Below are 12923 nucleotides of genomic sequence, written 5' to 3'. Positions count from 1 at the left end.
TTTGGGCTTTCAAATAATTGCTACACCTCCTTCTTCTTGGGCCAAATGGCCCTCCCATGACAGAGCCAAGAGAAGTAGTACTGCCGGCCTCGATGACGATATGACGCCGAAGGATTTTGCGGCAGTCCCCGGCACGGAAACAGTGCACTATGTTGAGATCGCCGGCAAGACTTCCATGCCCAATATCGTTGAGATCAAGAAGAATTCTCAGTCCATGTCGAAGAAGCTCGGAAAGGCCATGAAGACCAGCTTGGGGAGAATGATGCCGTCCAAGCCGGGTGCCAAGTCACCTGCTCAGCTTGAATACCCAGAGCTCGAAATCCTTCCCATCAAGGAAGGTTACAAAGACCTAGAAGCGCTCCAAAAGAGCATCGAAACATTGAAGGGCAGTGAGCATGCCAAGATGGCCAACAATCCAGCTCTTGCTATTGCTGAAATGGAGGACCAGTCGGCGTCCTCCTTGAGTACTCTTCCTGCGCAGCTCCTGGAAGCCGAGCACGTCAGACACGAATCTGCCAATGAGACCGCCAACGTCGCCCAGAATGATGTCGCGCTGAAGAGCAAGGACGCTCACAGCGATGATACTGAAGCACCGACCATCCGTCCCGTTACTCCAGCTAACATGATAATGCTTCCTGCGGGAGATTCTACCGCTGCCACAACTGAGCAGTGGGCCACCCCGGCCAGTCGTCTGTCTTATAACACAGCTCTTGATGATAACGATGCAGGTGAGCCTTTTGACCTTATATTTCACAGCCTTGGAGTCTTTGCGCTTCACAAGTTGCCCATTGCCCCTACGTACGTATTCACGCTGGAGCTAACCACGTTTCTCAGGTGATAGTCAGCGGAGTCAGTCTTGATTCTCGCAACACGATGATTGCCATCGCTGAAGTGGAGAGATCCGGCCATTGACAGTAGTGCGGTGTGATTCTGTGGCGAAGAAGGATAGAGTATGGCACCTCATCAGGATTTGGCACACCATGATGACGCTCATGAAGAGCAAGGAATGTTATAAACAAAGGCGGTGGTTTTGTGGCTTGGAGAAAGTCTCAGCAAGAGCATTCAAATAGGGTATGAGACCTACTTTTTGTATGGTATAGGATGGGGTCGAGGTTTGAATTTCCCCAAGTGTATAGTTCTTCGTAGGCAAACGGATTCAAGGCAACATCTCCAAGATGGCCCAGATGTTGCGGTGACACTGCTCCTGGGGAGGTGGTAATGACTGCATGTCCACAAAGGGGTCGAGCTTTTTAATGAGCTAGTGAGATCCCGATGGAAGCCATATGGTCACATCACAAATAGCTGTTTGGTTTTGTCAATGTTAGGTACTGGAGGTCATAAATCATCAATTGCGTGGTATCGCCTAGACACTCAGCTAACGCCTCCGCATCCAGCCCACGGTACCAGTATCCCGTAGTGCATACATCTGCCCAATTAATACCAGGTCCGTCCAAAAACTCCCAATAGTCTTCCCAAGTTCCCAATACCTTTGACCGGCACGACGCAAAGTCAAAACACGCGCGCGGGTGCTTCATCCAAACAAGACATTCTCAAAGCTCTGCTGATCCAAGTGCTTGAACAGCACATCCTGCAGCGCGGCCCTGCTCTTGACGATCTGCGGTACGACGCCGTCAATCTGCTGCAGGTTGGCCCGCATGCTCTCCATGTGGCTGCCGACCTGCCCCGCCAGCCCGCGCAGCTCGTCGTCCTCGAGGTCCTTGAACAGCGGCGTGCCGCTTCCGGTGCCCTCTTCGGAGACGATAAAGTTCAGGTCTGGATCGTTGTCATGCTTGACGACGTTTTCGGCAGCGGAGGAGGAGGAGGCGGAAGTAGATGTAGTACCGGGCTTCCTGGCCTCCGGCACAAGAACGTGCGTCTTGCGGAGACTATCCTTGAAGTTGCGTGCTTCGGAGCGTGCGTTCGCCTCGAGCGTTTGGAGGGTCTCGTAGTCCTCCTCCAGCGCCTTCTCCTCGCGCTCCTTTTCGGCCTTGAGGAGGTCCACTGCGTGGAGGAGGGGATCGAGCTGCCTCTCGAGGCTCGCGACGCCCTCGATGACGCGCTCAAAGTTGAGTTCCTCGACGCGTCCGCCGTCCGTGTCGAGAAGCTTCCTGCTGCTACGATTGGCCCTACCTCCTCCTACGGGTGGCGCCGAGGCCGGCGGGAAGGGCAGGCCGCGGGAGAGTTTCTTGACGAGACGGTTCGTGATGAGGTGGAGGGCCGAGGCGGCTTGGTCGCGGCGCTTTTCGCTGCCTGGGATGCGCTGGAGGACGGGGCGCTCGGCGAGGCGGAGGAGGTTGGAGACGATGGAGAGGGAGGGGTTTGTGAGGGGGGACCATTTCTCTTCTATTACGGAGCGGGGGACTTGGCGGACGCGGGCGGCGATGTGGCGGTGTTTAGGGTCCCGTCGGACCGTTTTGGGGGCTTCGGATTTGGGTTGCTGCTGGAGCTGCTGTTGTTGTTTCTGGTGTGGTTTTTCTTGTTGAACTTCGTCAGATGTACGACGCCGGCGTTTCTTTGCGGGTGCTGAGGCTTCTGCAGTCGTAGCATCTTCCGCCGCGCGTTTCTTGGATTTGCGCGGTTGAGAGGCTTGGTCTTGTGGAGATGCTGCATCCGAAGTTCGAGGACGGCCAGGCCGGCGAGGTTGGGTATCTGGTGACGCTTCTTCCTCCTCCTCGCCTTTCTTCCGCCGCTTCTTGGTCGGTTTTTCGGCTGCTGTCTCCTCTGCCGGTACAGGCTGTTTCTCCTTCCGCCCCCGGCCTCCTTCTTTCGGCTCTGGCCGTGAAGCCTGCTGTGCCTCTGGTTCGGCTTGCACTGCGGGCCGACCGCGTCTCTTTTTGACGGCCGCGGGTTCCTCTTCAGCTGGTGGTTCTTCTGCCTCCTCCACTGTGGTTTTTGCCTTGCGCCCACGTTTCTTCTTGGTGGGGGCCTCGGCCTCGGCCTCAGCCTCCGCTTCCTCTTCGGGTGCAGGCTTCTCGACCTCGGAAGCCTTTCCCTTGGGCTTTCTTCCCCGTTTCTTGGGCGCAATGTCCTCCCTGGCAGCTTCTGATGGTTCTTCGGCGGCTGTTTTCTTGTCTAGAGAGGGTCGTCCACGCTTCTTCTTGGGAGCCGGTTCTGGAGAAGCGGTCTCTTCAGGCTGCTCCTCCACTGCCTTTCCCGGCCGACCAGATCTCTTCTTCGCTGCGTTGCTTGTGCTAGCCTCGTTCTCGTCTTGGGCCTCCTCGTTCGTCTCCTTTCTTGGCTTCCGACCTGGTTTGCCTCGTACGGCGGTTTTGTCTCCTTGGCTTTTTGATGTGTGTTTGTCTGCCTCTTCCTCAGCATCGTTTGAATTGTTCTTGTTGGCCTTCTTCGATTTCGGTTTCGTTTGCGCCGGTTTGGGTTCCTCCTCATTCGGTTCTTCTTCTGCTGCAGCTTCTCGGGCTGGTCTACCCCTCTTTTTGGGTTTCGATTCCTCGGTGAGAGATGGCACCTCGACCTCCTTTTGTTTGCTTGGTCGACCGCGTTTCGCTGGTGCCGTTGCTTCTTCCGTTTCTACAGCTTCGGGAGAACCTGGCGACGCGTCGGCCGATCTGGACGCGTTTGAGGGGCGACCTCGTTTTCGCTTCTGGTCTGCGGCTTTGGGGGGCTGCTATTGTGTTAGCTGGACTCAAGGAATGATCAGAATTATCAGAATTCAAAGACTTACCATTGTGATATCTTGCGCTCACAATATTATGTCGCAAGGGCAGATGCTGTCTTGAAGCGCATGCGAGCTTCCAGTCAGTAAGGTACTCTTCAGCATGTGAGCTCTCGACGCGTCCCCCTCCACATAGCCAGTACGTACCGGATGCTTCAACCTCATGTGGCTGGTGAACGCGAGACATTGGACCCAATCGTGGCTGGTGCGAGGACCCCGGACCGCCGTTCCACCTGGACGACCCGAAATGACGCTAACCAGCAGCAGGCGCCAGGCCTATCTCGGTTAGCGCGTGCGGAGGAAGAACCTCTCTCTCGTTCTGTGGTGCGTGCTTCCGAGCTTCTGGTGGCAGCGGGTTTCAGTGGCTCTTCTGGATCCCCCAGGCGACCAAAGCTCCTTTGTTCCAGCCGGATCACCAACGAGGACAAGCACGACAAGGTTCAGGAGAAGCCACACACTCCCCGAGTCCCAAAAGGGTCCCTCTCTAAACTGCCTGATTTCACACCCGTATCCATACCCGTACGCTCCTCTTCCACTTTTTTTTTTCCCTCACATCTGAACTCTGTGTCCTTTTTCTCGTGTGCCCAACCTTCGCGCCGGAATCCAGGTTGCCTGTATACTTTATCCTCGCCAACCCGTACTTATCGTCCCTCCTTGGTCCCTTGTTGTAGCTGTCGGCATTTTCCTCCCTCCTGCCCTGCTCGTTGTAATCACGCTTCCCCTCACTCTACCATCTCTTGGCCTGTTGATCACGACATCACCTCCTTTCTCTCTCTCTCTCTCTTCGCGAAGCGACATTTTCACCACACGCACACACACACAACACAGCCATCATCGACATGCGCGTGTCCGCCACCACCCTTCTTGCGCTCCCGCTGCTTGCGACAGCGGCCGAGTCGCCCTTTGAGCAGTACAAGGCACAGTTCCAGAACTTCCTGAGCTCCTTTGGCGCCTCCGCGCCCAGCGCCGAGAAGGCGGCTACCCCCGAGGCCGCCGTGCCTGATGCGACAGCCGTCGATAAGAAGATCTCCGTCTTGACCGTCGAGAACTGGAAGGATGTTCTCTACGAGCCCGTCAAGGCCGATGCCACTACCCCTGAGGAGTGGTGGGTTCTGATCACTGGTCGTAACAAGACCTGCTTCGGTATGCTCCGCAACCGCGCGTCACAATTGAGCTATCTACGAAGGAGATGCTAATTCCTATGTACAGGCCATTGCGATAAGATCGAGACTGCTTTTAACGAGTCTACCATCAAGTTCGCCAAGCTTCCCGAATCTCCTCACCTGGGCCTCCTTGACTGCGACGCCCAGCCCGTCCTCTGCAACGCGTGGTCCGCCGGCACCGCGTCCATCTGGTCCATCGGCCTGTTGCCCCCTGGAGCCGACGTCGATGTCTACAGGAAGCGCTTGAACGTCACCACCACCACCTCGGACGACATTGTCGACCTGTGGAAGGCGCAGTCCAAGGAGGACTGGATCCTGACGGAGAACATTTTCCACCCCTTCAACAGCTGGATCGCCAAGAACAACCTGTCTGTCCCCGTCGGCTACGTCTTCTGGGCCTTCAACCTTGTTCCCAACTGGCTTTTCATGATCCTCGTCTCCTTTGGCAGCCGTACCCTGATGAACCGCCGTATGGGCAACACCTTTGACAACCGCGCCGCTGCTGCTGCCGGTGGAGCTCCTCCTGCCGCTGCCGCCCCCGCTGGTGGTGTTGCGCGGTAAAGGGTGTAAGTTGACTATGTGTAGGCAGGTGAAGAGAGGCTGGAGGGCACATTGGTACAGTTTTGAATACCCAGACAAACCCGGGCAGTTGCAAGGATGCAACTGAGGTCCCTGGTCATTTGGATTATATAGTGCCAAATTAGTAATCTTTAGTTGATCAACTTTTTCCGTCGCATGCATCTTGCACACTCTTGAGACCTTGAATGACGTCCTCTCCGAGCTTGGGGTTGGCGAGGCGTCCGTACCGGAGATCGCTCATGCTACCGACTGTCTGTTTGACCGACTCTGTGAGTTTTGCTTCCTGAGCCTCTAGCTCCCGAATCTCTGCTTCGAGATCCGCTATCGCTGTGTCCATCTCTGGAACGATGGAGTTGATTGTGTGTTTGGGATCTTGCGCCCCAGCCACGCCAAAGAGCTTGGTAGTAACATTAGAGACGCCGTGAGCATATCTACCTGGTCACAGAACTTACCGCTCTCTCAATCTCAAGCTCCTGATCAGCATCCTCGGCTTTCGCACGTTTCCGGACACGCGCAATCTCGCGCTTGATGATCCTCCCGTTCTTCTCCTCATTTTCAATGTTCTCCGTGACCATGTCAACGATTGCCCTCCTTTGGTGCTGCAGATCACGGTACAAGGAGCGGATTTGCGGGTTTGCGCGGTGCGGTTTGGGGAAAAGCTCGGTAAACTCTTCGAGCGTGATGGCTGAAGGTAGTTGCGCCGGGACAGTCAGGTAGTTGTGCAGGATGGCGGCTTCGGTGGGCGCCATGATGGGTTGCGCTTGTCAGATGAGCGGCTGGGAAGGCAATGAGTTTAGCAAGTCGGATGCTGAGAGGTGCCTGAACTGGCCGTTTAGGTCGCAACCGGTTTTGGGGACAATGTATCTGGCAGAAAGTATCCGTAGTCTTTAACAAAAAAGCAGGGGATGGGGTAGAGATGGATGGAAAGTCAGATTTGTGAGCCTGTGAGGTAAGGTAGGTGGACAATAAGGTAGACATGGCAGGCGGGATGGGTGGCGCTTGGCTTGGGGCAGGCATGGAAGACGCGGTAGTTCTTGCGGGACGCGTTAATGAGCCGCAGCGCGTTTCACTCCGTAGGAAGAATCGACACACCTTGCCATCTTCACCTCATCCATCACGGTTACACCTCACAAAAACGGCTCTACCCACGACAAAGTCAGCAAAGAGGAAGACTGCTGATTACCCAAAAGAACTGCAGTAAGATTGAACTTCATCTCCTTTCATAATTGCTGTTCATCTAGGCTGGAAACTGACCTGTCCTCCAGCCTGATACCGTGTTAGCGACTTGATCAGCACTGTCATCCGGATTGAGCGAGGTGCCACGAGTGATCACGATTCGTACTGTGCTGGAAGCCTCGAACCTGCGCCAACTAGTTCTAGAGGTGACTGTGTATCAATATCTGGCGCACTGTCCGAGAATTTAACCTCACTGCCCCCTTTGGCCCATCAACCCTTCAACGACATCCAGGTTATCGTCAGAACCCTGCTCTCGATATTCTTTGCTGGACCTTTGCGACATATCCAGTAGATACGCCAACCTACAGCCGTCCTATCCAATCATGGCGCCCGCACGCCAACCGCCCCAGCCCTTCTCCAAGGATGAGAAGGTTCTCTGTTTTCACGGTGAGATGCTGTATGAGGCCAAGATTCTCGATATTCAGCCTGCCGAGAGTGGCGAAGGATTTCAGTATCGCATTCACTACAAGGGCTGGAAGAACACCTGGGACGACTGGGTTTCTATCGATCGCATCCGCAAGTTCACAGAGGAGAATAAGGAGCTTGCTAGCCAGCTGCATGCCCAGATGAAGGACCTACGCCAGAAGAGCAGCGCCAAACCCCCCAAGAAGGGCAATCTTCGTGTCAATGGGACCGACTCTGCTCGTGGGAGTGAGGAGCGAACTGCAGGTGTTGCTGCCACGGGCCGCGGCCCTCGACGGGCAAGAGATTTTGACCTCGAGCAGGTGAGTGCCAAAGCCGAGTTTCTTTGTGTTCTGCTTTTTGTTATGTATCTGTTTCAATGTTGGTTTCTTCCGGTATTCCATTGTGGTGGCCTCAAAGTAGAGGCTCGTTGTGAAGCGAGCTTGACACAAAGTCCGAAAGACGCGAAGGAGGAAGAAAACGATAGGGGGGGTGAATGCCCTCATCCATGTGGGCCCATTAGAAAAGCTGGTCACCGAATACCCCCCGGCCTCGTCACTGCCAGGTGGCCAGTATTCATCTGGTAGAAGGCAAGAGCGTGGTGTGAATTGCCGCCTATCGAAGCACCTGCCGAAAAGAAAACCTCACTTTCCTGCCTCGAAAAGTCTTCACCGGTCAAACTTGCCCTCAATACCATCCCCTTCTCCGATCCCTCACATTTCTACTACATCCCACGCTACTCCTCACAAATCGCTGGTTCGATTTTCTCTTCTCCTCGGTATACCGAAAACGCCCTCCTCGCGCATTCATACTTGACGAACAATTATCCCAACTTGTCTCGAACATTTCAGGATACACGATCACAAACTTCATCAACTATTACCACTACCCACGCTACAAGATGAGCTCCCCGTCTTGGGATCATTTTGTTCGGGTCCACAATTGGGTTCTGTCGCAGCAGGCTGCGCACTATCCTGAACCTCAGCCCAACTACTACTCTCCGCCCCAGCGCGGGTCCATGTCTCGCCTAGACTACGTCGGCCAACTCGCCCATTACCATCACAACAACCCCGTCGGTCAAGCAGAGGATGCTATCGAGCGTGAATGTCGACGAGAAGTTGAGGCAGTTCGAGGCGAAGATCGCGAAGTCAAGATCAATTACGCGAGTGACTTGGACTATGAAGATTACGAAAGACCAGCCCCGGCCTCTGAAGACGACTCCCCGCTCAGCCTGCGCAATCAGCAACGCAAGAGACGTCAAACGGAGCCAGACAACGAAGAGGAAGACGCGGCTTTCAAACAGCAACACAAAAGGCGTCGAATGTATTCGGACGGAGACGTCAACGGGAATGGTGACTCTAAGGAGATTCTGCCCCTGTACTCCTCGGGAGAGGAGTGTGACGAGTACGACGAAGAGGAGGATGATTTCGTACTGAGAGAATCGCGTTACGGAGATGACGACGTCGACGAAGAGGAGGATGATTTCATACTGAGAGATTCGCGTTACGGAGATGACGAACTCGACGAAGAGGAGGATGATGGCTTTCCACCAGTCGAAAGGCGTCGCGTCTACTCAGACGATGGTGAAGATATTGAGGAAATCGCTCTACTACCCAACAGACGTCGGAAGTACATCTCTGACGACGATAACTTTGATGACTATAACGAGGCATCCTTTCGGCAACGCAAGAAGGTTCACCGGTGTTCCCACGAGTACGAGGGAACCGAAGACGAATTCTATCAAGCCGACGACGAGGATGAGGAAGACGAAGATCAAGCAAGCGAGCGAGCCTCAGAGCCCGATGGCGATGTGGACCCCGCATCTGTCAGCATCATCTGCATATCTAGTGATGAGAGCGATGAGAGCGCTGGCAGCGACGACGATGGGACCAGCATAACCAGCGACTCCAGCTTAGAGTTCCTTGGGAAGCGGTCCGTGCTGAACAGCATCGAGAACCAGCATAACCTACGAAACTTTCAAGATGCCGAGGATGTCGTCGAAGAGGTTTCGCAGAGGCCCTGCGGCACAAAGAAGAGGAAGCGTGAAAGCAGCGTTGAGGTACTCTCCGAGTTCAGTTGTCACGTTCGACACAGGTAGCAGTAGGCCGCGCTTAGCCCAACACACCAGCATCAGAAACGCCGTGCTGTTGGTTCCGCCTATCTGGCAGGAGCGGACCCAGACTGCTCCTTCCCGCAGCAGAAACGATGTCTCCGAACTCCCATCACGAATTCCCGCCCTTTCTTTTTCGGACCATTTCCGAACACCAGCTTCTCTTTCACAGCTTTGCTTGTCCCAATTCTCTCAGACTCATCCTCAAGCAAGTGGGCAATTCGACCCTCGCAAAATCACTGCAGCCTTCTCTTCAAGCCCTGCCCGGACTCCTTGCACACTCTTCACATTCGTCATGGCTATTTCGTCTCGCAAATTTCGGCGGGCCGAATCATTGCGTCAGCGACCTCATCACGATAATACAGCGATTTGGAAGGAGCCGCGCTTGCTGAGGGCGGATAATCTGGCCGCCTCGCCTGCTCCCCGAGCCAGGCTCTATGTCACAAAAGACGGCAAGCCCAACTATGACAATCGCTACGATATCAGCGTCACAACTCTCAAGCGAGAACAGCCTGCCCGGACGAAGTCATCGTCTGCCCGCTCTTTAGAACCAAGCGAGGAAGAGCTTCCGACTGTGAGTTTACACAAACGCAGCGTTTGCCCCAGTGGGAGGCTTCCGCATTTGCGTATTGAGGAGGACTACCATCGGGAGCAACCATCATTAGTCCAATAGCCCATTGGCTTTGACGTTTTTTTTTGTTTCTGTTTATTTTCCTGTTGCGTCATGCCTACTGGTCTACACAATTACTAATATCGCACAACCAGGAGGATGGATTTCATGCACGCCCGTCCATCAAGCTTCCTATCCCTGACCATATCAAGGCCATGCTTGTTGACGACTGGGAGAACATCACCAAGAACAACCAGCTTGTCCCGCTTCCCCACCCTCACCCCGTTGACGATATTCTAAGTGATTACCTCAACTACGAGCGTCCCAACAGGGAAGATGGTTCTGCAAACATGGACATTCTTGAAGAAGTTGTCGCCGGACTTCGCGAGTACTTTGAGAAGTCTCTGAGCCGGATCCTCTTGTACCGGTTAGTTTTCTGCCTGGACTTGACATCTCGAACTCTACTGATCTCTTCTCAGCTTTGAGCGCCCTCAGTACCACGAGATTCGCAAGGTGTGGGAGAAGGCTAGCGAGGAAGACAAGCACAAGTCGGTCTGCGATACCTATGGACCTGAACACTTGTGCCGCCTGATGGGTAAGTCCATTCGAGACACTCGGTCTGGCTCGGTACTAATGCAATATAGTGTCTCTTCCCGAGCTCGTTGCTCAGACAAACATGGACCAGCAATCCGTGGCGCGTCTGCGTGAGGAACTCTCCAAGCTCACCGTCTGGCTCGGCAAAAACGCAAAGAACTACTTTGTGAGCGAGTACGAAACCCCCTCTCAGGAGTACATCGACAAGGCTCGGAGTTTCTAGGCGGCCAGACCTTAGCTTGCATCCTAAGTCAAACGGTTAGCCGACCTGACGGCAGACAGTTTGACGTTTTATCTTGATTCTTTTTTTTCGCGTTATTGGAATCCCAGCACCTGGTCGCGCAGACTTGGTGAGGGGTTGAGTTGGGGGTGTGGGAAATGGACATCCAGCATCTTTGTATTGCCTGCTAGTATCAGGCATACTCAACCGGTATGAGAGTTGAGACAGATAATAATCATTGATTTCCATTTGCAAAACCACCCCTTTCCAGAAACCTTGGCTTCTTGAGAGCCAGGTAACCGAATCCGGTTCATTGTGTGCCTTGTGTGACTTTTTCTTTGCAATTTCAGAAAATAGGCAGGCCGTTGTTCATATGACTGGCGGATCATGCCTTTGAAAACGAAGAACCAGAATCACCGGTATCTGTTGAGTGAACTTTTGTTTGATTCCAAATGACTTGACGCAGACATCCTCGTCTGCCTTTGTTGTTGTACAGCCCGCCATGATTTTGTACAGTTTTCTCCGTGGTGATGATACACGATTTGGCCTCTGCTGCGCCCGAACTGCTGCTCACAAGCCCTCTCATGCCCCGGGGGACCTCCTCTCATGCCCCCAACACATCTCCTCTCTTCGCCCTCCTATCCTTTCATTTTTGAACCCCTCTAAAACCTCGATCCATCCCTCTATTCGCCTGCTTCCTCCAGCACATTTCTTCTACCGCGCAACAGCCTTCTCGACATAGAAGCCCGGATCCGGCCTCCGCAGGTCGCGCATCTCAGGCTGGGTCATGGCGCGGTCGACCTCCTCGACCTTGACGAGCTCCTTGACCTTCATAATCATACCGGCGAACTGGGGGCTGACGGGGTGGAAGACGGTGTGGGAGCGGCGGCGGAGGCCGAGGGCTTCGAGGACGCCGCGGGTGGCTTTGGGGAGGCCGATGGCGGAGCGGTGGAGGGTGATGCGGAAGAAGGCCATTGTGGGCGGCGTGTTCGTGTGGGATTAGGATTGAGTCGTGGAGGAGGTATGCGACGGGCGCGTGTTGGATGGTTTGCGTTGGGAGTCGTGTGCTCGTTGCTCGTTCGATGAGGGATGGGTGATCGCTTGCGTCTGTTGAAGGGTTGATGTCAGCGCCTGTTCATACAGCTCTTGGACATGCTTGACGAGCAGGATATGCAACGTACAATTGAGCTTCTGCTAAAGCAGTCTTTGTGTCGCGACGTCGTGGTATTTCAGGGACCGACCCAATACTCGAGAGCTCCTTGGTGATGCGATGGAGGGATCCAAAAATCATTAAGCTGGCGTTGGAATTTCGATGGTCCGTGCGTCAGTCACGGACGGAAGTTGCCGGGGTGCGGTTGACTTTGTCTCCACCTGTTCCATGTCTGTCTAATCCCCCTCAGAGTGAGTTAGAATCGCAGTGAAGTCGTTATGCCCGTCGGATCGTCCGATTTCTCCACGTTAGCTGCTTCTTTTGGGATGAGCAATGCAGGTGAGCGGCGTAAGTTGTGTCCAGTTCGCCGGCTTACGAGTTTTCTCCTGGGAGGGTTCAACAGTGCAGTGAAGAAACGCTTGAATCCAACTGGTCGCCTGAGTAACTCGCCTGAGCACTAGATCGAGAGACTGAGATTAATTTAGCATCGCGCTATATTCATGGCCATGGAAGGGGCTGATATTGCAGTGAAGGATCCATAATCATGCGTATCTTCCCCCGGTCATATTGGTCGTAAACCTTCTTATTCTCGCCTTGCAAGCCTTGGGGGTTTAAAATCGCAGTGAATCAATTGCGGGATTCGCCAGTGCGACCACACACTCGACGCCCCCCCGCCCCCCCCTCGGACGATTATGCTCGCCATTGTTGGCCAGTTATTTGCAAGGCTACGGAGTGGAAGCGCATGATGTCAAGAAGACCAGCCGCCACGTGATTGATACTGTTTGTCTATGAGTCTTCGAAGACGGAGGGTTGTATACAATGTGCGATTGTTCAGTTATACCCTTGAGGTATGTTTGTACGCCATTTACGAGGGGAATTGCCCCTTAACGATGTCCTTGGCATCATTTCAAGTCTCAATGGGCTCGCTGTTTCTCTTGGGAATAGATGCCCATGAATTATTCATTTCATTTTTTGAGACTTCCGTTATGTTGATTCCATCCTGCGGGTGTGTGGGTTTTCCCTTGGAGGGGGTTGATATCTATTACTATGAAGGAGCGGGCCGTCACCATAGCTCGCAGAAACAGGTCCCAAAGGATTCGCCCAAGGTACTCGCCCGAGGCGGTCAACTCAGTCTCCACTCGTGGTCTTTTTCCTTCGAGGGAAGTTCAAGTCGCAGTGCGAATTC

At 54.1% G+C, this 12923-nt stretch overlaps 7 protein-coding genes across 7 annotated transcripts; 4 read left to right on the top strand and 3 right to left on the bottom strand.

Annotated features, from left to right (window-relative positions):
* Positions 1-100: 100 nt before the first annotated feature.
* Positions 101-860, top strand: BDP55DRAFT_731731 (uncharacterized protein; the record flags this gene model as incomplete). Its single annotated transcript, XM_060579847.1, has 2 exons — positions 101-728; positions 835-860. The coding sequence occupies 2 exons, from the start codon at positions 101-103 to the stop codon at positions 858-860; spliced, it is 654 nt and encodes a 217-aa protein (XP_060426044.1).
* Positions 861-1531: 671 nt separating this feature from the next.
* Positions 1532-3685, bottom strand: BDP55DRAFT_635253 (CENP-Q, a CENPA-CAD centromere complex subunit-domain-containing protein; the record flags this gene model as incomplete). The annotated part of the gene is made up of 2 exons (XM_060572753.1): positions 1532-3622; positions 3683-3685. The coding sequence occupies 2 exons, from the start codon at positions 3683-3685 to the stop codon at positions 1532-1534; spliced, it is 2094 nt and encodes a 697-aa protein (XP_060426043.1).
* Positions 3686-3920: 235 nt separating this feature from the next.
* Positions 3921-5397, top strand: BDP55DRAFT_731729 (uncharacterized protein; the record flags this gene model as incomplete). Its single annotated transcript, XM_060579846.1, has 3 exons — positions 3921-3957; positions 4502-4816; positions 4883-5397. 3 exons carry the CDS (start codon positions 3921-3923, stop codon positions 5395-5397), a joined length of 867 nt encoding a protein of 288 aa, XP_060426042.1.
* Positions 5398-5554: 157 nt separating this feature from the next.
* On the bottom strand, positions 5555-6164 carry BDP55DRAFT_635251 (Cnl2/NKP2 family protein; the record flags this gene model as incomplete). Its single annotated transcript, XM_060572752.1, has 2 exons — positions 5555-5812; positions 5868-6164. 2 exons carry the CDS (start codon positions 6162-6164, stop codon positions 5555-5557), a joined length of 555 nt encoding a protein of 184 aa, XP_060426041.1.
* Positions 6165-6974: 810 nt separating this feature from the next.
* BDP55DRAFT_535308 (histone acetylase complex subunit) lies at positions 6975-7388 on the top strand (the record flags this gene model as incomplete). The annotated part of the gene is made up of 1 exon (XM_060567876.1): positions 6975-7388. A coding segment is annotated over one exon (414 nt), but the record flags the coding sequence as incomplete, so codon positions are not given.
* A 2600-nt stretch (positions 7389-9988) lies between these two features.
* BDP55DRAFT_559223 (histone acetylase complex subunit) lies at positions 9989-10590 on the top strand (the record flags this gene model as incomplete). Its single annotated transcript, XM_060569878.1, has 3 exons — positions 9989-10200; positions 10253-10368; positions 10418-10590. The coding sequence occupies 3 exons, from the start codon at positions 9989-9991 to the stop codon at positions 10588-10590; spliced, it is 501 nt and encodes a 166-aa protein (XP_060426039.1).
* A 601-nt stretch (positions 10591-11191) lies between these two features.
* On the bottom strand, positions 11192-11562 carry BDP55DRAFT_731725 (ribosomal protein L30; the record flags this gene model as incomplete). The annotated part of the gene is made up of 2 exons (XM_060579845.1): positions 11192-11225; positions 11306-11562. The coding sequence occupies 2 exons, from the start codon at positions 11560-11562 to the stop codon at positions 11192-11194; spliced, it is 291 nt and encodes a 96-aa protein (XP_060426038.1).
* Between the last annotated feature and the right edge of the window lie 1361 nt (positions 11563-12923).

The sequence above is a fragment of the Colletotrichum godetiae genome, assembly GCF_030913485.1.
Source record: "Colletotrichum godetiae strain CBS 193.32 chromosome Unknown BDP55scaffold_41, whole genome shotgun sequence".
In the NCBI taxonomy this organism is placed as follows: domain Eukaryota; kingdom Fungi; phylum Ascomycota; class Sordariomycetes; order Glomerellales; family Glomerellaceae; genus Colletotrichum; species Colletotrichum godetiae.
This window is presented reverse-complemented; position numbering and strand designations above follow the sequence as displayed.